Source organism: Oryza brachyantha, chromosome 12 (genome assembly GCF_000231095.2).
Source record: "Oryza brachyantha chromosome 12, ObraRS2, whole genome shotgun sequence".
NCBI lineage: Eukaryota > Viridiplantae > Streptophyta > Magnoliopsida > Poales > Poaceae > Oryza > Oryza brachyantha.
This window is the reverse complement of record NC_023174.2, coordinates 14,996,365-15,019,668: the sequence shown is the minus strand read 5'-3', so window position 1 is coordinate 15,019,668 and position 23,304 is coordinate 14,996,365. Positions and strand designations below refer to the sequence as shown.

The window sequence follows — 23,304 nt, the reverse complement described above, 5'->3', positions numbered from 1 at the left end:
GTCAATAGTATTTAGTAATAAATTCGAGTAGCTAGATTTAAATAGTAGCAAAGATGCGCCGTCGAGTAATTAGCTATAAATATGATCGCTCTTTCACATCTACGCGATTTAGGCCGTATTTATTTTGGTTTAGGCTCGTTGGCTTAAGTTTTTAAGCTGTTTTTCGATTTACATGATTTATAGGACAGTGGCTTAAAAGCTTCAAGTTTAATGGTGGGATTCTACCATTATTTTAAGTAAACTAGAAAGTTACTCGAACATAGTTTATAGTTTTTGGTTTAATAGGGAAAGAATGCCTTATGGTTTTAAAAAACAAAATGAAAAAGTTGCTTATTTGTTCATTGTACGTTATTTTTTACTTTTACTTTTAAACTTTTAATAATATAAATTAAAAGGTTTGTCCATTAGTTATTTTTATTTGTTTATTTATGATTTATCAACCGTAGTTCAACCAATCAGATTAATAAGCCTTTTTATATAAAAAAGCATGAGAACCTTACAATCGTACGATATAAACACAACTTATTTTCTCAGTACCCAAAAGTGAAAAGTTCCTCCACAAGCTATACTAAGGAAAAGAACATAATTCCTAGTAAAAAAAGTATCTTTGTGTATATACCATGGCAATCACGAGGGCTGAAGACAAAATCATGGCCTATATTATCTCAACAAGAAAACATGATCATACAACATAAGGCTACGATGAATTTGATATATCCCATAACCATTGGATTGAAACGGATGTCTGAGATTTAACGATACAGTATTTGCTACAGTAGCAAATAATATTTTCTATTACTTATACTACAGTATTTAAGTCATGTTTATGGTACTTATTTATTGTTCACCTCATATGAACCTCGACTCTCTGCCTTACCGGAGAGGATCCGGACGCCTCATCAAGATGGAAGGTTGTTCTCTTTCGGCAATAATGGACCAATCTTACCCTCCTATGAAGGCTTTCGATTAGGGCCACAAGTAATGCAAATTTTGACAGTGGCGTGGCTGCCATGTGTAGTCGCTGTCCTGTTTTTGCTTCTTCTTCTTGTGCCACCTGCAATTATTTTCAAAAAGATGCGATTTGTTAATTCAATGTCCTGCCGACCAAACGGGCCGAGACGTCGTTAACGCTGCTGACCTCATCGTCCATCTCGCATTTTCTTTCGTAATTTGGACGCCCATCGTTATGCTTGCTGATTTGATTCTCTGACTAAATTAGGACCCGTTTGGACTTTGGAATTTTAAGAACATGCAAAGATTCACGCACATCTTATACTAGTATCAAACTGTTCCGTCCTCTAAATCAAATATTCCCTCTGTTTTCGTTTCTTAATAATTGATACACTCGATGTATTCGCTTTTAAGTTTTGATCACTCGTTTTTTAAATATTTATTAGCGCGTTTACAGTTCCATGACTAGATAGTGTATATAAAATTAAATAAGTTAAATACATAAGAACGAGCTAAAATAAAATTTTGTATAGGATATGGTTTTGCGCAATATCTAAGACTTAATTTTTGCATTAAATACAAATATAAATTAATAGTTTTTCATTAAGAGAGCAGTGTTCGATACCAGTTAACACGAAGGATATGAAAATCACCGCTAATGTCCCGCACTGTAAATGACATTAACGCTATTATTGATGCCATGTCATTAAAATAAGCACCATATTTTTGCCCACTTTGATTAGCAACTAAATAAGCATCAAACTTTTGTTCACTTTGATTAGCAACTAATGTTCAAAGTTTAAAATAGAAAAGTCGAAATTAACAGTTATTAAGAAACGGATGCAATGCATGAGGTGAAATGGGGTTTCAGATCTTATTTATTGACCTCCCCCATCCTTTTCTACAGCGGTCAAAATTGCTGTACAACAATACATACTGCATGCGTCTTCCGTGTGGTCGAAAAATGAAAAAAAGAAGTTCACATTGCATTGGGCAATTAGAAATAATCAACTTTTTGCCACTCTCACTAGTGATGATAACAAATTTGTCACTGGATCCACATATCATAGACAACAACGAATAATAAGTCTGGTACAATCCAATTTTAAGAGTGGCAAATAGTTAATGCCTTGGGCAATTGTCTGGGCTAGCATATGTGGCACAGATACACAACTTTGTACAACGTAAACGTGGTGATCACCTCAGCCTACTGGTTGTCTCTGCTGTCAATGAAGCTCAGGAGGAAGCCGCTGACGATTCTCCTGGCGATGGGGTTGGGTATGTGGCGGCAGAGCCGGCCGTCGACGTAGGCGACCATGCCGGAGACGGCGAACCTGCCGACGCTCCACAGCCTGCTGCTCCTCCTCGCGAAGACTCCCATGGACGACGACGACGACGACGACGGTGACTCGCCGTCTCCGTCTCCATCTCCGGTAGGCTTCTTTGCTCTCGACGTGATGCCGGCGATGGCCTTGGTGGCTTCCCGGTGCAGCACGCGCACGGCGAAGCTCACGAACAGGTGCTCTGCGAGGGTGAGCACCGTCGGCGCAATCCTCCACTCCTGGCAAGCAGTTGGAAGAAGATTGATTGGTTCATGCCATGTTCATCGTTTCCATGCCGTGGCTGCCGGCTGACATAATCATAATCTAAATTTACAGAAACCAAACTGTCCTCATGATTTCGTTTCAATTTTCGAATCAAGGGAAACTTACAGGCTCATTTCGCAGATGTCGCAAGGGACGAATTGTGGAAGAATCTCCTTTCAGCAATCCCTTACTCACAAGAAAGCTTTTTACATTGTCGACAATTTCATTTATGAGAGCACTATTTGGTGGTAGATTCTTTAGAATAACCTGGAAAAGATAGTCCAGTAATCTTGTATTACAGTTAGGCTTGAAACAGAAAAAAGTACTAGTGAATTGAAGCATGCAGTATATAGCAAAAGCAAAAAAGATACTGCACAGCAGTAACTGCAGGCAATCCCCGACTTCCCGTGAGAAACGAAGGGGGTTACCTGGTCATCAATCACCCTGATACGAAGATATTCTTGCTTGTACATGACATCAAGCATGGCTTGTAAGTATCCTTCGATGTATAGCTGAAAGTTTGCAGAGCGCACGTAAATATATGTTGGAAAAATGTACGTATGGTGTCATGGACTCATGGGATCTCATTAAGCTTCAAGAAAAATGGAAAGCACCTCATCGAGCCCAGGACTATGGTCAAGTTTGATCTTTCTGTCAGGACCACCCTCCAATATAGCCTGTCCTAACACCGATGGCTCCATTGCTAATCTCAAAATACCTTGGTGGAAGCCAGTAACCTACAAACAGGAAAGCAGCTTCATATCTTTGTAATAACTGAAAAAGAGGAGATGCATTTCCCTCGTATAATTTGCATATGGAATCTTGAGAAAAAGGGGAAGCTGACATGGAATTCGCCACATTAAAGGATGTTTATACCATGCCATTGAAACCATTGGCTTCTGCTCCTCTCACAACGCTATCTGAAATTTCTGTTACAGCAGCAAAGAGTGCATTTGAACTTGCAGTTTTAACCTACAGAAGACCCAACAATACATTAATCCATTGGAAATTACTAATGACACAGTAAGAAAGATTTGGAATCTCACAGTTTTTCCAAGATCACCAAGGTAGCGCTTCGTTCCAGAAATACCGCCTGATTTCATATTTTTACTTATAAACTTAAACATGCCTGCACAAGCCACAGGAGAAAAAACAAATCAAACAGTTGAAATCTACATTCAAGGACAAACTATATTATAGTGCTGCCTGCCTAACTACCACACAGTTCATGCCTCGAGCAAACATGCAGAACAATCATTACACACAACCTTAAATGAACATAACAGTCAAACTTGCAACTGTACACATTTTTTGAAGAGTAAAAAGTAGTTTTAGTACTCCAATCAAGGATTTGCCTGTGACAATGTCTTCCAGTTTCGCAGAAATGGGCTCAAGTATTCTTACCTATGGTAAGCCCTGGAAGGTTGAGTGAGCCATCAGAAGGGTCAAAGAAAACATCGATAACAGAAGAAGCAGAATCATCAAATATTGAGGCAAAAGATGGAGGAAGCAATGAGCTTCCCTTTGTTACATAGATTGCCCTCAAGACATACCTATCAATTAATAAAATATAGTTTGTATAATCAAAATTCAGCAGAGAACAATGAAATGGGGGGAAAAGGAAAATATGTTTTCAGGTACCATGAATAATGCTGGGCACATTTCAGAAACAGCTCACGAAAAGTAACTAAAGCATGATTTAGGAGAACACCATTAAGCTCCACGGCTGAACTGCTTATCTCAGGCACCTTCCAAAAGGGGTAAAGTATGAGATTATGAAATTACAACATAAAACGAGAGTAACATAACATAAAAGTTTTTTTAAGTTACCTTTATAACACTATGCAATAGTGCTCTCAGAGCCTCTTGAGCAGAACTATAAGTTGTGTGTGGACTTCCAGGTCGAAAGCTTGTGATAATCTTTAGACCATTGAACTCATAAGAAAAACCCAGTCAGTGACTAAAAGTTGAAAAAGAGTCTTGATCACAGAAGCAAAACCAAGAGAGAGACAGAGAATGATAAAGCACCTTAATTGGATGTACTTCAAAATGCCTAAAATAAAATTGTGTGCTTGGTGTCCCAGGAGGAGCAAGGGATGTTCTCCAAAATGGCACAATCTTCATTAGTGTTTCCTCGTCAATCTTCAGATCAATAGGCTGTGACATCTTATGTTGGTCAGAAAATTTATTCTTATCGTGGCATTGTAGTAATGAGATATAAAACAGGACTAGTATTAGATATATTCCAAAAACAGACTCTTGTGGGTGTTAACAAGAAGCAAGAACAATCATCTCATTACCTGTAGAATTATGGAACAATATTGGACTTGTTTGACACTTGAGTTGCTCGAATTCAGTGTAATGATTATCCGCAGCATATTTTCACTGAGAGTAGCATCCTGAAGCTTGTTCCTCCTAAGAATTGACCCAAATGAAGCTCCTTCCCATTTTTCATCCACATTAACTGACTGCATTTATGTGATTTAAAGATAAATTATTGAGTTAAAGATTGACAAAAGAATCACTGTTTACATAAAAGTGCATAAGATATATAGAGTTTTGATACAAGTATTGCTCCTTCTGATAACTAGTCTAATCAAAATGTACAGTTAGCGGTAAAATGTAGAAGTTTACAAGTAGTAACTACTTACTTGAATTGCAAGAGTGATATGCTTGTATCTATCTGTGATGACTGAGTCAGCAGATACATGTTGAAATCGTGCTGCTAGGATTGTAGACAATGATTGGGCCTTTTCCTCTCCCTTCAACAAGGCAAACATGAAAAGATAAAAACATTTTTTTTTTAAGTTGCAACTATTCATGCAGAGAGTTTTCAAGAGGAATATGGCATACATGTTCAGGGCAGTCTACTGAAATTGAGAACAGAACAACAAACCTGCTGGCCCTTCTCAAGGAGATGAATACACATAGATGTGATTCTGAACTGTACATTTGCTAATGCGCGCTGAATGTTATCAGCTTTGGGGTTGTCTGAGTGTTCACATATCCGTAAAACTCTAGTTAAACCATCAGCATACACTTCATAGCCAATCTTAAACACCCTCAGTCCAAATGATTCATCAAATCTTTGTTTTCCTGAACTTAGTCCATTATTGAATGAGGAATCAATATTAAGCCTGCTATTTTGACTCATCTTCAAGAATGGCTTCCATGGATTTATTTTGTCAATTTTAATTTCACGCAATGCAGGTGTATCTGGGTAAGATCAATCAGAACATTAGAAATTATTGTGAAAGAAACATAGAAGACATTAAAGAACCACCATCAATACTGGAGGTGCCAGCACCAGATTGGAAGCAGTTACTGTTAGGTTTACACCCATGCTCAGATAGTATGAGAAAACTCAACCAATCAGTTATATTCCCATTAAAAGGTGCATACATACACAATGGGTAGCATGGGCAAACTCTAGATTAGATGGGCCAAGCACACAAGAAAGTCTATACAGACATATCTATACCAGATAATTCATCCAATATTGAAAGATCTGTAAGAACAAAAAAATCATGTAAATAACTAGCGGCATATTACCAACAATAACATCTTCAATATTAACACATGAACTGCAAGTGAAACAGTTCTTTGCACAACGTTCTTGTGGTCCATTACATTTTGTTTCCTTTACAGGTTTTATGCCAATACAGAATACACTACCACCAGTATATTTCATTCTAGTAAAAATCATCATGTGATACTATATTTCTTTTTAAATTGACCACAACAGATTGATAATGTCTCCCACTGACAGAAGTTCACAAGCATAGCTTTACCATTCAAGCATTATGTGGTGGGGTGACTCCTAGCTCATAGTTTTGCAAATACAAGTAATACTACAGTACTGGAGCTCAAGGCAGCTTTTGTGTGCACTTCCATACAATCACTACTGTAACAAGAACTGATAGTAACAGCTAATTCGATCTTTGGCTCCGTGTTGCCATTGCAAACTTTATTTCTTTGTAAACCCTTTTCTCCGCCTTCTTAATGCAATCAGGTTGGCCTATCTTTGGCCAACCCAACCAAAAAAAGTAGCAGCACTCAACAAGTAATAGCTTTAGAGAATAAGAAATAAGAACTTACCAATAATTCGAACAACCAACTTGTGGGGTAAGCTCAAGTCATCCCATGTATATTGTTCCGATTCTCCGGGGTGTAATACATCTGATTCAACTGAATCCTATAAAAATTAGTAAAATTTAATATTTTTTTGTCAATAATATCACGATAACTATTGGGTCAACTAATAAATAGAATTTATAATATGTGCATACCTTCTGGAAATACATGATAGATGCTTCATTCAAGAAATTCTCTATTCGATATGGTAGTGCAGCCTTTGGAGGCTTAGTGAAGTGTAGAACAAAAGAAGCAGTCTCTTGTATGACATCAACAGAAGCAAATTGTTTCCCTTTTCCACTTTGTAAGGTGCCTCTTTTCATCTCATCTGTTAGCATGCCTTGTGATCTTCTAAACTTCACAAAAAAACGGCCAATTGATGAAACACAAATTGGTCCAGACCAACCATACCCAGTTTCTTTTGGGCAGAACTGAATAAAAATGTGTGAATCCTCAGACACATTTCTGTGCTTTTTAACAAACAAATCAAAGTAGTTTACTTCTCGCCTTTTTTCAGGTTTCCATGTATGTAAGGTAGCCCTGTGTTTTGCTTCGATTGCCACTCCGTCTACATCATCCTAATCAATTGAAAGCATAGGATCAGAGTGCGGTTTTGAGGTATTAAAAATGTGTCAGAGGCTCAGAGCAAAAGAGAAGCACCTCAACAAAACATTGTCGAACAGAGATTGTGGTAGCAGACTCATTTGAAAAAACATATCTTGGAACAATTAATACAACTTGTGATGGCACAGGCAAGTCATAGAGAACAGGTTGCAAATACATGCCAAATGTAGCCTTTCTCCGAGGCATTATATTATCTTGTATCTCCAGAGAAAATTCAGTGAAGCCAGACAATGCTTCCAGGTCAATAAAAGCTTCTGATCCTTTTTCATTATGTAGGCTTATTCGCAGTTTACTTGACCTGCCATATATAATGCTTGTCATGTCAAAATAGCTAAACATGCTTTGCCGGTTTGTTGCTGGATAGAGCACAACTAAATAAATACTGCCCTATGTTTATGCTAGTATGAAATATCTACAAATGAAGAGTGTAATCACTTCCCTTACTATCTCTCAATCATAGATAATGTGGCACATCAATTAAGATGGATTAATTCATTTAGAACTTAAATAGCAAATCTCATCTGAAACATCTGAACTGATAATCCACTGTATATAAAGCATATCCTAGCAGTTATCAGCAGATTTTAGTTTTTCCATTTAGTCACAGAAACTAAAGCAAATTCTATAGTTATGGTAATTCTCTGTTATTTCACATGTCTTTATTGAATTGCTAGGTTATTTTCCTAGATGTGGAGGTAACTTAACATTTTGATGAATGATAAACACAAATCAAGAAAAAGAAATAAGAATCAGTCAGACCAAAGTACAACTGAGGTTTTGTTGTTTCCTGCTTTGTGGCAAAACATCTGATGTGTTATAAGCTAGGAGCTAGCTGGGATCACCAACAGGTATACCATTCTGGCAAAAGAGCCTCATTTGGGTTAGCTCTGCATGGCAGGTAGCAATATACTATACACTACATCAGTATGGAGAAAGACAATTTGCAGAGACAAACTCTGGTATGAGAAAACCTAAATGAATGTTAAGCTGGCAAGCTCTACTAGATTGCACCAAGAACTACATTGCAATAAACAAACAGAATTCAACATGATTCCTTACCTTGTAAACCAGGAGCTCATTGACATTGAGGCCAGAATACAACCATCCTGAGGAGGAAAATTAATAGTTTCCTTTTCAGTTCCAGACCTGCAATAAATCAGCATCTATGAGCAGCTATAAAGGAGTACGGATGCCAACTGATTATTCAGATTACCGTACATAGGTAGTGATCTTTTATGGGAAGCTGTGCACAATAAGGGGTAGTCACTGGTATTATGTAGTGCATATCTTGTGAACAGCGCAACCTGCACAATGAAAACATTGACTATAAGCTACATCAATTTGATACATCCAGGTCCTTTAATGTCTTAAGGTATGCAGTTTACCAGTTCATTACAAATGAATGAAAAGTTAATCAACAAAAGGCCAGCATGTCAAAAATGCCTACCTCCAACAAGCCTTTCTCCTGACGTAATAATCTTAAAGAAGAATGGAATCTCCCAGCCCCAATAACAAATTCTAGCTCTACATCAAGAAATTGAGCTCGACTTGTCTGCTTTTGTATTCTCTTAAGCCAATCACTACTATTAACTGCCTTGGACTTTAAACCGTATGAAATTAGCGTGACTGAAAAGGTAAACCTGGCAGGATTCACATATAAATAAGCACTTGAACCACTTGTGATCGTTGCTTGCTTGCCAATGGTGTCAAAGTTACCTTCTCTGGTATTTTCTGCATTTAGTAGAAAGTAATCCATTAGCGTATTACCATTCCATTAATAAGGAAATATAGTTCTCTCTACAGTACACATGTTCATAAATAAGAGTTTACCTGGTTCATAGTCGGTTAGAATCACGTGTATGTCTGTCTGCAAGAAATTATACACTTGAACAGTTGGGTATATAAAAATTTCTCTCTGTAACTGCAATGGGACTTCTGCATTCCTGTGAAATACAGGACTTCCATTCGTAGGATGCAAAGGAACCTCTCTACCTAGAGTATGAACTAAGAAATGAAGATCTGTCACATGTTGACCATCGACAGAAACATCACAACTCAAAGAGCTGAAAGAAGACTTCATGGAATCAATACTGAAGGCTCTTCTTATATTGTAGTTAAGCTTTTCCATAACACCAGATATGCGAACAGCTTTTTCACCGGTAATGTCCTCTGACCATTTCACTAGAGTTATCTGACCCAAGTTTTCAGAACACTCAGAAATCTCAGGTCTAATTGACAACATAAAATTTCCTGAAATTCAAGAACCGTGGATGGAAATACTGTCAAATAAGTGTCCTCCTGAAAACTGTAGAAGTAAAGACAAATATATTTGTCTGGTCAACAGAAGGCTGCTGCCACAAGGAATTCTTTTTGGACAATGAGAAAAGGTCCCAGCTGCTACCGTAAGGATATTAACTGCATAGAAAACAAGGCATACATGGACTGGAAATTGACAATATATTTAGTTTGCTTATGATTTGGACATATGAGTGCAAGATTTGATGGTCAGGATAATAGAGAATTTACTATATACATGAGGAACAACTGCACACACACATATTTTTTAAAAAAACTCGATCAAGAGGGAAGGACGTCCCCTTAACTTAACTTTAAAGAATAAAGAAGGGGCCCACTGAAACCTTATGCAGGGAGGTGGGCGCAAATATTGCACCCAGGATTCAAGCCCTGGGTGCGTGGCACCTCTACCGGGTACTCTACAACTGAGCTACACGCTCATCCACCACACGCACATATAAAGACAAGTGCATAAGGAACTAAGGGTCAGTGCAAAGGTTAATAATTTGGCAAACAGCATTACCACTAAATTTCTAGCTGCGTGTCAACTCAAGTATGCATGTAGTTGTATGCAAGCAGGTTACTGAAGTTAACCAAAATAGATTAAAAAAAAGCAGTGTCTGTAATTTTGCAGAAGGGAGTCGAAGTTATTGATCACACATAACAGACAGTAAAATCATGCCAAGAAAAGGGTGCAAGTACTTGCCAAGAGCTAGAGACATCAATGCTCTTTTGGATCCTCCAGATAAATCCATTGAGTCAAATACTCCGGTAGATTCATCAACCATGTCTCCGCTTCTAACTGTGACAAATGCTGCTTCTTCATTAGATTTGTGTGGCCTCTGAAACCGAAGTTCAAGGGGGAAGTCACTCTTATTGTAGATCCTCAACAAAGGTTGAACTGAAAGGGATAACCCTTCCTGCAATTAATCACATCAACTATCAGAAAACAAAAGCAGAATACAATCAGTAGGTAACATGAAATGCAAAATCATTTTCTTTCCTACCTCAGAGTTCTGGGAGACCTTGACCACAACAAATGGTCCAGAGGAACTTCTTGAATCTATGGAAGTCAGGGAAAGAAAAGCATCACAGTAAAAATCACTATGGCATTACCACACCAAAGACAAAACACACAAGAACTTGCTTGAAGCCCTAGAGCATGGGCTACAAGATCAAACATATCAACAAGAAAAATCCAATAACACAAGATGGCTATTTCTTAGTTATATAGAAAAGCCACATCTCAGACAGAGTTGTCCCAATTCCCAAATGGAAACAACATTAGAATTAGTGTAAGTTCATGTTATGTAGAACATAATTAACGGAGTCTCTTGTTGCATAACACCATGAGCATGAACTTTCTTTGAAAAAATATGCATTAGCAAATACAGCTTAGGTGTGCCACAAGAAGGAACCAAGATGACAAACACAGGAGCATGCAATATACAACGTTAAACTGACCACCATATTCTAAATAAAGAGTACAAATAATAAAGCAAAACAAGAATACAAGATTCACAAATAATTAAAAAAAACTTCCAGTCTAAAAAACTGAACATGTGTATTGATGAATATAGTTGTTGAATGAAATACCTTTGAGAGACAATATACGGGTCCTCCATGCAAATATGCCAGAATTTTGCAGAAAAACATTAATTGGAGCGGTTGAAAATGCCCCTTCCTTGAACAAAGAAATAGAAACAATATTTTGATCATGTGGATGATTATCCTCAAATGTCAAGTGTCTGGAGGTATATAAACATCAATTGTGTCAAATATAGGCTGCGAATCTCAAAAAACAATATGGATCAAAGAATAAAGTCAAAAATACAAATTATAACAGCATGCAAGGCACAGAGGCTAGAACAATGCAAAGAGATGAAACACCTCCTTTTTACATCTCTGGCATTATTGCATTACTAGATTGTCAAAACATTGTCAACATTTAACAATAGAGTAAAAGCTAGAACACACATTGCAGAAATAGTGATGGAATTTTGCAAGACATTGACCCTGGCTAAGAACTGAGGTTATCAATTTTAAAGCCTTGAACCACAAACATGCTCTCTAATTGCTACTCCATCCAGTGTGCTGAATATACGCTTTACGAAGAACCCAGAGGACTGTTTTGGACTTTTAGTCATGTATCATATTTGTCAAGTATACACATCATATACCTTGCTAAGATGCTAAAAATAAAAATGATTTATATAACGTACAAAATGAACAGACCTCAAGAAAACGGAAGCTGACTGTTGTCCAGAAACTATTGCATCCTCATTATTTTGGAAATGACATACAAGAGTCAGCCTTGAGTTGTTTTCTATCTGCAAAAGTAAAGGGTACGTTGAACCGTCAGAAGATTAGAATGAAACTGCGAAACTAGTAGAATGACATTGACATGACAAAGAGATCAGAAGAACTGAGGTATTAAGAAGCATATTGTATCTGAATCTATAATGTGGCAAAAAAGTTCAACGGCTATAAGTCATTTTTTAAACATCATTGTAATCCTAATTCACATCTCAAAATAGAAATTTAATAGAATGTTAAAACGCATGCATGAATGCTTAAATTTAAACCTTGCAGCAGTTAGGAAAGATAACAGAGCTTTTCACAGCATATGGGCCCATAACATTTAACTTTCCAGCCACATAAAGAAGAGTGTCAATTGAAAGCTCATTGAAAAATATATCCGCCTGCAATAATGAAGTACAATTCAAACTGTGATATTGAAAAACACTTTTATGTAGATGAAAACATGTAGAAATCTCCGCACCTGTTTTAAATGAACAAAAAACCGAAGGGGCATCCTGCTATACCTAGTAACTGGAACTAGGTCAAAAAATCTATATCGGAGGAACACATAGGAAGTGATAGGTGAGATAAGTTCCTCCCTGTGTGTAAGATTGCAAGAACTCGATTTTAATCTCCAAGTCAAAAATTACAAGGCCACTAAAAGTCCAAGTAGACTACAAAACATGAAAACAATGCTATTTAACTTACCACAGATATTTCCTTGCATTGAAGGACTGCACTACAACTTTGAATGAACTTAGAATCCTGATTTTGGATGGGAATATTTGTGTGATAATACGGGTATCACTTATGCAACTTTGGACAAGTGGAAAAACATTACCAGTATCAAGAATCTCATGGGTAATGGTAAAAACGATCTTATCGATACTGATAGTTACATGTTGTGAACTAACACCAGTTTCCAAGCTATCCCTCATAGCAAAAGTTAATTCATTGTCAATATCTAAGTAAGTGTTATTGTCCAAGTTCACATTGGGTATAAAGGGCCTTGGGACATCGGAAAAAAGAGATTCATCCAAAACCTTCACTTTAAATGGATTTCCTGGCTTTTTAACAAATTCCAGTAAGCCATCAACAAATGCAATGCCATAACTGTTTTTCTTGTTGACAAAGTGGTAGGAGTCTCTTGAAATAATCTTACAAGATTTACCATCATCACTGTCATCCTCAAAACCATCAAACCTAAGAGGGAATGTGGTCCAAAGTGAAGAAGGCTTTTCAACAGATGAAGAAACTTCAACCAAATCTGATCCATGAGAGAAACTAAGAGCCAGTTCTTTGCCTTCATCAGTTTTTGCATATAAAGATAAAAGAGAAATGTATGGTGTATCTGATCTCCACCCCTTATGGTGTTTCACCTAAAAAAGGTCAAAATGGTTTTTAAACAAGAATGCACATTGCTGCCACGTCCTTTGAAGCTGATTATATTACTAGTACATACATAAGAAGCTATTACCTTAAATAATGCACATTCACCAGAAAGAGAATAATGGTATGTGCCAACCACTTGGTACTTACTTCCAGTGTTTTTTACTGATACATACATCTGTTGATCAAGGTCCCGTATGGCCACGATTGCTCCTATTAGGCCAGTAGTAAATGGGTTAACAGAACATATTTCAGTTAAAATGATTTTAGTTGATGACACTAAGCATAATTACCATCAGGTACAGTACAACATTCCATATTATCCAGCAATTCCTGGTGAGGGGGACTACCAGTCTGTATTTCCTTCTGAGTTGAGCCAGAGCTCAGAATCTCATGAAATGGAGTGTATAAAGACAAGATAATCTGCAGAGGTTTAGAAATTTTATCCACTGAAAGAAATGTATTATAGACTGGACAAACTTTAACTTGGGTGTTCTTATATTCTAGAATAACATAGTAGCCTGATCAGAGGTTTATATTGTAATTCCATGATCTCATCTTCATGTTCCTCACCATATATCACAGTAATTTATTTATTCAAAAGTGCTTAATTATCCCAAAAGTGGATGCAAACAGTACATGTTGGCAAAAGAAATTATAGATTTGATAAACCCTAGAGTGGTACTCATAGTTAGGGCAAAAGTGCATACAGCTGTAAAAAAGGGTGCTACAATAACTGCGCCATTTAAGCTTTAACTCCAAAAATACATTTCAATGGAATCATAAAAAATCTTCTCCAGAGTTTAGAACTGATGCTAAAGGAGCTACCGATAGTTACTCAAGAATTATTAAGAAGCATAAGAGGAGCTGGAAAGAAATGGCTACCCAATACCAAGAAACCAAGAGTCCAATATTGAACTACTATCCTAACAACAACACAACAGATAAGATTGAGGGATCACCTCGATGCTTGAGAGTGACATTGTCACCTCCAAACCTGAAACAGAACCATTTCCAAACCAATCACCACTTGAGCGCATCAGGTTAGAATCTCCATTCAATTCTTTTTTCTCAAGCTTCAGATAAGCAGAGAAATGACTAAGGATATAATTCTTGTGTGAAGAAAATTCTAGTGATGGGTTGCCTGTCGAACTTTCCATTGTAGAATTTGAGCTTGAAGGAGCATTGTGATCATAAGTAAGCACATTATCTGCTTCTACGAAGGGAAGATATTCTTGGATTTCTGACTGAGATGGAAGAGCAACAGACTTGCTGGATCGAAAACGGGGTGCTGATACAACTCTCAATTGTAAATGGCCAGTATCAGGAATGATACTAATACTGGAAATCGAAAAATGCTTTACTTCAAACATCTTCATATCAAGATCTGATTGTTGAAGACTTGCTTCAACTTCAAGAGTTAATCCATGGTATGTACCTAAATACAGGGAAAGGATTAAATTTTCTAATTGACGGTACAAAAAAAAAAGGTATATACTTTCAGTTACCTGATTTGTCTGCAGTGGCAAGAGTAAGAGAAAACTGAGAAAAATCGACATCAAGACATTTGACGGCACTCAATTGTGATTCCTCACTTTGGGAATGAACACTGCTACACACAGGTGATCTGTTGGTCACACTAGAGTCACCTCCTGCATATATTGAAGTTCTTGAATCTTTTACTGAGTTGGAAGCTGCCCGTGATGAGAGATCCATAAGAAGCCGAAAGTAATTTTTGCAACATAAAACAAACTTAGCTAGAGATAATGTTTCCAGGAAGATCAAACCACCCTGCCAATTGTAGTTATAGATAATATCTTAATACCGAAACAGTGAAAAAAAAGTGAATTGAACAATCCTGACTAAAATGTGTGAATCATCTCAGGAAATGTTTTAGCCGAGTCTAATTGCCTCAGTACGGACTACGACGACTAATCATGCCTAATCGCAACTAATTGGGCGACTTTCCAACTAATCATGGCTAGCATCAAGTCGCCTAGTCGGACAACTTGAAAACACTGATCTCAGGGTATGTCAAGTATTAAAGCATGCAGGAACAATATTGATATTAATAACAAAGAATTACATCTGTCTACTAGTATTAAAAAAAAATCTAAAGGATGGTGCACCTTGATTTTGCATTTGACAATCTGAAGATCATCATGAATCAGCAGCATGATTTTCTGTTTGCTTGGTTTATTGACTTCAGTTAAATAATTGTGCATGCTGTAGTCTCCAATATAAACCTCGGTAAATTCAAGTTTGATAAAATAGTAAATTCCCAAAGAATCAGTACTGCAACTACTTCTAAATTCATCTTGCAATTTCTCATTGATCAGGCTCTCTTTATTAGGACCAGCACATAGATGAAATACACAATCTGATATAATGAACTGATTCTTGTCATATGGAGAGCTGCTAAGCATGGTGCTGTACTGCAGTATATCATTACAAATACTCATCTGAGGTTGGTTCTCGAAGACCACAGATTGAATTCCAGACAAGCTAACAAGGAAGTCTGTGCATTGTCCATCAAGAAGAAGTTTCAGAGAAGAGCTTCTGCAGCAAAACCAAACACCTAAAGCTAATATGTCAAGTGATTCCTGTGCTGCTACACCCTCAAACACAGGTGAGCTGCTGATGTAGTTTACGTCACTGTTGGAGAACATAGCAGGATTTAAGACAAGTCCGTCCTGCGAAGCATTAATGATGATGTGTATTGGTTCTAAATAGAGTTCCATCTCAACCTTGAGATCTGTATGACGGTCAACAGTTTCTTTCTGGATAATATTCTCACCAGTATCCATTGTGCTTCCCTCAATATGATTGCTGCAAGACGATACTAACCTTCGAATAAAGCATTGGGAATACTTTACTTCAACCAACTCAGAATTCAATGCCAACATTTGCATGCCTTCAATAAGCTGCAGCAATGGCATGGTATCAACGCCACAGCAGTCATAATCAAGTGAGCTTATTAAAGCATGCATAATAAGGTGGATTATAATAAGCACAATGAAATACTTATGGTGGAAACAGGGAGGTTGGCTATTCTATGATGATGAATCTCAAAAGCCTCATAACCACCCTCAAATTCAATAATGTCTGAAGGCTCTTTAAAAACATAATGTTCAAAAATTAAAATATTGCTACACAAACCTGGAAAATGGGAAACAAATCATCCATGAAAAGGAAAGCCATACAACCAACAATCCCTCCTCCCAAGTTTATTGAGAGAATGTTTCTGGTGACAAAGAAGGAACTGACATACTTCCTGGAAAGTGTGCAATGGAAGCAATTGTCAACATAAATTCTACAACTAAATACACTCTGAGCTATGCAAATTGAGACAACAACACTAGCATGTAAATGCATGTAGAATGGAAGTCGTCATATTCATTATTAAAAAACAATTAAAAAATCTAACTTATTGAAGTTAAGAATGCATGTAAATGCTAGAAAAAAAGGTAAAACGGAAGTCCTCATATTCATTATTAATTTCTTTGAGTGCTTGATATTTGCCATTTTGGACAACTCTTTGAGACAACCACTTGGACTCAACGCTTCATGACACAGCAAAAGAAAATGTCAAGATGATATACTAAGATCTTTGTTCAACTCACAAGACTGTAGAAATGCAAGATTGAAAATTCTACCAGCTTGTTGACAGCTGAAAATTGGCTGACATTGGTCCAAGAATGTGAGACTGGTGATTTGACTCTATATGATCTACCAAAAGAGTTAAATCAGAAAATTTGAAGCAAGCATCCAATGCAACAGTCCCTGAATAAACATTTCCTGCACTTTCGAGTGCTAAACGATGAGGTTCTAGCTGCTCCTTCACACCATAAAATGTATTATGTGATTCTTCGACATGCGAATGAGCTCTCATAGGAGTTAAAGACGATAGAGATGCTGGCCAGATAACACATTCGACATAGGCAAGGTTGAGAGTTATGTGGGACTTGTTATTCATCTGAGAAAACAGGGGGACTTGATTATTTTTGCTGTTTGGCAACAGGCTGTTATTATCAAAGATTAACCTCATACTTGGACCTGCAATGAGTGCTGAAATCTGAAGGGTATTTTCTGGAATAACATATGGAATCACAAGCTTCAGCCTCTGGTTCAATGATCTCAACTTATAAACAATTCCACTTGTACGTGTTGCACAGCTATCACTTCTGTTCAAAAACTCTGCTGATTTTTCAGTTAGTTCTTTCAGCTCTTTGTAGTGCATGAATTGCCTGTAGAGCAGATAAGTTGATGAAGCACACAGGTAATCCAAATCAAGGCTTATCCTCCCAACTGTAAATCTACAGTGCTGAAAACCACTTGTACTTCTGTAAGGATCAACGAGAAATGATTTGAATTCAAAAATAACAGAAGGTTTTCCATGATGCATCACACCTGAGTCATTGTAGAAAGTGCTTACTACTGTCCAGAAGGACCACAGCTGCTCCATATCACTCTGTAGAAGGGCAACAGATGAATCACCATTGTAGGAAAAGGACTCGTTGGGCTGTTTTCCAGAAAATGGGTGCATACTGGCAGAGTCACTCCAGAGTATTATCACTGCATTAGTATCTTCAGCAAACTCTTCTGTTCCAAAAGATGAATTCCTCCTAGTAATGCTGCCATTGGTTGATTGTGACAACTTTGGGATACCAGAAAGGTTGGCCTTCAATTCACCAATTACAAAAAAAAATGACTGTGTAGTGCAACAAGCTGTGTAAAGTATGCATGATGATTTTATTACAAGATGTACTGCAGGTATATCAATGTGATAGCCCTTGTTCCCTTTGTTCAACTTTGGTGTACCAGTGAAGTGACCACCGAGAGGTATAAATGTTACAGAGAGTTCACCAAGGCATATGCTGAGCTGAACCTCAATTTCTGAATCATCAAAAGCACAAGGAAAAACGTGTGCACAAGATCTCCACCCTCTGCCAGAGCTCACAAATCTCCACATTGGCCAGCATATGAATATAAGAAACTTCCATAAATATAATATGGGTGAGAGAAATATCAACGTGTAAGAAGCCAAAAGTGCTTTTGATAATTCTTGCTCGCCCTGTTGCTGCGACACAGTTAGTTTTGAACGCGCTGCACGCCGCCCTCTAGCAATAGCTTCTACAGGGATTTTCTCCTCTAATTCAATTACAGTTTTCAAATGATCCCTTATAGTTTCCCTGACTTTCCTGGTGCTTTTTACCCTATTGCAGTTTTTTTTAATAACCTTTTCAGAAGGATATCCAACTAATGATAATAACGAGATATAAGCATGAACATAGCGCTGCCAGAAAGAAGCACAACTTATGGCCTTGCTTAAAGAAAGTCTGTGACATGCTATTGAGTTTTTAAGCTTGTGCGCAGCTATTTTCCAAAGTTCTCTACCACTCCTAACCTCATAATCTTCCTTTTGGCTCGTAGTTTCCAATATCACCATCAACGATGGAATAGCTTTGGGTGCAATTTCCCATAATGCACTGGTAACATGAATTCCAAAAGCAGTAAGTTGAAGATTGTCTAACCTAACAGAACCAGTTGTCCCAGTGAAAGATGCAGTGCAGTCTATTTGATCATTCTCCTTCAGCAAAAACTCAAAATAAGCACATTTGACAAGCAGATGGTTCTTCTTTCTAGATGGCATAGAAGATTGAACTAATCCTCTGAATAGAGAGAAACGGAAGGCATGCTCAGGACCAAATTGCAAGTCACTTGTCCTCAATATGAAAAAATGAGAATCATCAAGATATCGGACTTGTATCGTGACATCATCAAGTCGAACCTGACTACAGTTTAGAAGTGCACTGGAAAATACTGAGGCAAACTTTTCTTCCAGGGAGCTAACCAAGTTTTCAATCTTCTCATGCAATATTTCACCCTTCAGGTAGTAAAAGGCACAAATAGTAATCAGTTTTTGAGCAAATACCCAATAACACAATCAGTGAGAAGTCTATCTGAATATTGAATAATTGATTAATATAGTATAGATATATCGGTAATGCACAAGTACACATAGCTAGTGAGGATGACATCGCACAGTTACATAATCTAATCTTAGCATAAGACAAGTTAGTAATGTAGAAAGTACACGGAAGCAGAAAATGAGATCACTGCAAAGTGCATTTGTTAAGCATCTTGATTACGCAATTAGGTTCTGTTCCACTATTATACTGGTACACATTGCCATCAATCACTACAGAGTCTACCATTTTCACCTCCATCATAGTGAATTGAAAGAAAACACAGAAAGTTTTCAAACAAAATGTGGCATTTAGCAGGCTAGTTTAACCACAAGTGCTTCATGATCAGAAGACCCTTCTTTTCCAATTTTTTCCTTTTCTTTTCGGGAGAGGGAACAAATGACTTTAAAACATTTGTGGCTGAACAAAGTGCTAGCACAAATTTCACACCTGAGGGTCCATTGATGCGATTACTCTTTTCTTCTCCTTGGAGACCCACTCCTTGATGTCGGGGCGTTGCTTCTTTGGCGCAGGCTCCCTTCAAAATAGATAAAAATTCCTGTATCACTGATTCACACAATCCATCCTTTTCCAAAATGTCATAATGAGCAAACAAACTGTAGCAACATGCACATCTAGTTCACAATAGTATCTGCAAGATGCTACAGCCACTGTTTCATCACTACGGCTGCACACGGCCACGCAGGGGTGGAGGTGGCGGAGCAAGTGAGCAGCATGACGATCAATCACCTGAGGGTGAGCACCAACTCCACGCAACGCACGACGGCTTCGAGCCCGGGGGCGACCCAGGGCGAGGCGACGAGCTCGACCTCGGCGACGGCCACGCGGTCGACCCTGGCCGGGAAGGACCCCGGCACGGCGGCACCGAGCGCCGCGGCGTCGAGCTCGACCCCGCGCGCGACGGCGCGGGAGCGGAGGAGCCCCAGCTCCACCCGCAGCTCCCGCGGGTCCGCCGCCAGCCACGGGCGCAGCGCCGCCAGCAGCCGCCCCCGCGCCGCCTCCGCGAGCACCATCCCGGGGGCTGGTAGTCCTCGCAATCCCGCACGGCTAGGTTCCCATGGGCCGGAGCGGCGGAGGAGGTGAGGTGCCGGTGGCGAGGTGGGGTTTTGCGGCGAGGCGAGGCGAGGCGGGGAGAGGAGTTCCGGGTTGCAGCGGTTGGGTCGCCGGCGAGAACGGGGAGGATAGGGGGCGGGTGTACGTGGGCTGGGATGGGCCAACAATAATTTGGCCCATTACTCTTGGAGAGGCCCAACTCGTGTTGTTGCCTAACTGGGCCTGAAGGTTTTCTAGGCCGACCTGGCATCTGACACTGGGCAAAGATTTTTTTTTCTTTTGAAGCCCAAGGTTATATAACGAGCATTCTACTCTCTCCCTATCTCTCTCAGGACACTGGATCATCTTAGAGGTTATTTAGATGAGACTAAACTTTTTAGCACCATGTCACATCAAGACATTAATTTGAAGTATTAAACATAGACTAATAAAAAAACTAATTTTATAAATGAGAGCTAATCCGTGAGACGAATTTTTTGCCTAATTAATCAATAATTAGCAAATATTTACTGTAGCATCACATAGGCTAATCATGGATTAATTAGGCTCATTAGCCCAAGATTATGGAGGGGCACCTAGTCACATCGGATGTTTGGACACTTATTAAAAATAGTAAACGTAGTCTATTAATAAAACCCATCCATAATCTTGGGCTAATGAGCCTAATTAATCCATGATTAGCCTATGTGATGCTACAGTAAACATTTGCTAATTATTGATTAATTAGGCTCAAAAAATTTGTCTAGCTAATTAGCTCTTATTTATGAAATTTTTTTATTAGTCTATATTTAACACTTTAAATTAGTATCCAAACATCCGATATGGCATTGAGCTAAAAATTTAGCCCCATCTAAACCACCCTATTTGTGAATTTGCCAAATGGAAGGCATCTATCTATTCAGCCGATACCACACTTTCACGTGACAAATTTTGCTTAAATTAGGTGGAGACAAAAATCAAACAACCAGTGTGAATTCAAACTGCAGCTTGCGTACGTTTTGACTCAGGGTGTTTAGCTGGTGAAATAAAAAATTTTGTATGTCATAGACGTTTGACCGGATGTCGGAAGGGATTTTCAGACACGAATGAAAAAAACGAATTTCACGGCTGGCGTGGAAACCGCGAGACGAATCTTTTGAGCCTAATTAATCTGTCATTAGCGTATGTGGGTTACTGTAGCATTTATGACTAATCATGTACTAATTATGCTCAAAAGATTCGTCTCACAATTTTTCACATAACTATATAATTAGTTTTTCTATTTATCTATGTTTAATACTCTATTTAAGTGTTCAAAGATTTGATATGATGTTTTTAAACAAAATTTTTTGGGAATTAAACGGGCCTCAATGGAGATCGATCAATCATCTCGTTGGTAAGATTCACCATCAATGACCGATCGAGAAAACTCCCAGCAAAAATACGCGCCGTGGTCAAGCGCAAATTTGCAATCTCGCTCGCCTAGATTTGGGTTCGTCAACGGGTAGTAGACGCCACGTGCAACAAGCGACAAATTACGACTTTTTTGTGCACGTCTTAGATGCATGACGTCCGTTTAAGATTTTATCAAATTTATCAAAATGAGTATTATTTCTGTGAAATTCGCACGGGATCTTCTCGAGAGAAAAAAAAAGGACGCGTGATTGCAAGAAAAAAAAAAGATGCATACTAAGTAGCGGATTCTAGGGCCACGTTCGATAAGGAGGGGTGTAAAGTTAATTTATCTGACGCAGAAAATATAGTAATAAATTAGTACATGATTAGTTAATTATTTTAAAATATAAAATATATTAATATGATTTTTTTAAACAACTTTCTAATAGAATTTTTTTAAAATATATATCATTTAATAGTTCGAGAAGCGTGCGCACGAAAACAAGATAATTAAGTTAATTTACAGTGAGGGGGGAGAACGCGGCCTAGGTTAGCGTTCGTATTCTCTTTCTTTTTTTTTATGTGTGTGTAAATCAACTGGGCAGTGACTATATTTTTTAATAGAAAAATCGTCTGCAACAAATGCAGTATATATTAATGTGCAGTGATATATGTGGCTGGTAGAATGTAAGTAAAATCAGCATTTTATTTTGTTTTCTTTTGTGTGTGTGTGGCGCCCCCCTGGGAGTTGGGGTGGGGGGGGGGGCGTTGGGGTTCTGTGGTTGTAAGCATTTTTTTCCTATTTCTTCATGTTGGGAAAAATCATATACATCTAAATTTAAACCAATGTTTTTTCTATAATCTTAAACTTTAAAACATGACTTCAAAATGTTGTTTCTTAGTGGTCGTTGTGTACCGTATGTTCAAACGGGCGGGGTTCTTTGCGGATTATAAATTTATGGTTCTTCAATTATTGTCCTATATTTATATTTTATTGTGATGATATAATAGGATTGTATATTAATTCGTTCTCAGTTGTAAAAAGGTAAGAGAGAAAAAGTTAACTGGGAATTTGATGTATATGTCTAATGTGCATGGTATATATCATCAAATGTATGTAAATTAAACAAAATTATTCTATATAAAGGTCATGTAAACAGTATTATAAAGCTTATGGGCTCAGGACCGTTCTAGATTGACATGAAAACATGTCGTACCGGTTTTCATAGCAAGTAGTGACTGTGATAGTTTATCAGCATATCTTTTTACTTATCCTTATAATTATAAACTAAAATATAAATTTTTAACATTTGGAAGTTTTTTTACCATAGTTTATTTTTTAGGAACTTCTTTTAAATCATTAAGAGCACATATATAAAAAATTTATTCATAAATTATTTTTTGTTTGTAAATATGTCATTTTGACTTTCTCTCAAGAAAAACTTAATGAACCCCTATGTCCATGCTATATTAGGTCTTCTTTGTTTTAGTTAGAGATTATTGTAACCTGGATTATTAATTAAATTATTATAAGTGAAAGTAGAAAGAAATGACAAAAGTGCATAATTATTTTAAAGTATCCAAGGGTATTAGGCCTAAAGCCACCA

The 23,304-nt window shown here is 37.8% G+C and overlaps 1 protein-coding gene across 3 annotated transcripts; it reads right to left on the bottom strand.

Annotated features, from left to right (window-relative positions):
• Positions 1-1,822: 1,822 nt before the first annotated feature.
• On the bottom strand, positions 1,823-20,283 carry LOC102702624. Of its 3 annotated transcripts, XM_040529693.1 has the most exons (36): positions 20,000-20,283; positions 19,700-19,787; positions 16,937-19,167; positions 16,440-16,554; positions 15,410-16,204; positions 14,789-15,071; positions 14,243-14,718; positions 13,574-13,703; positions 13,369-13,493; positions 12,600-13,270; positions 12,373-12,490; positions 12,176-12,292; positions 11,826-11,920; positions 11,187-11,338; positions 10,598-10,653; positions 10,297-10,510; positions 9,126-9,545; positions 8,743-9,026; positions 8,514-8,599; positions 8,355-8,441; positions 7,332-7,593; positions 6,827-7,249; positions 6,636-6,732; positions 5,434-5,753; positions 5,189-5,299; positions 4,838-5,005; positions 4,566-4,694; positions 4,368-4,457; positions 4,179-4,285; positions 3,942-4,090; positions 3,584-3,666; positions 3,414-3,509; positions 3,152-3,274; positions 2,966-3,049; positions 2,664-2,804; positions 1,823-2,512 (listed from the first exon to the last, which is right to left on the bottom strand). In XM_040529693.1, exons 1-36 carry the CDS (start codon positions 20,281-20,283, stop codon positions 2,159-2,161), a joined length of 9,564 nt encoding a protein of 3,187 aa, XP_040385627.1. In that variant the 3' UTR covers positions 1,823-2,158. The 3 variants fall into 3 exon arrangements, 2 of the variants coding, with proteins under 2 accessions (XP_040385627.1, XP_040385628.1); XM_040529694.1 differs by lacking the exons at positions 1,823-2,512; positions 2,664-2,804; positions 2,966-3,049; positions 20,000-20,283 and having other exon boundaries at positions 3,185-3,274; positions 3,382-3,509; positions 19,700-19,831; XR_005812951.1 differs by lacking the exons at positions 1,823-2,512; positions 2,664-2,804; positions 2,966-3,049; positions 3,152-3,274; positions 20,000-20,283 and having other exon boundaries at positions 3,498-3,509; positions 3,942-3,953; positions 19,700-19,832.
• Between the last annotated feature and the right edge of the window lie 3,021 nt (positions 20,284-23,304).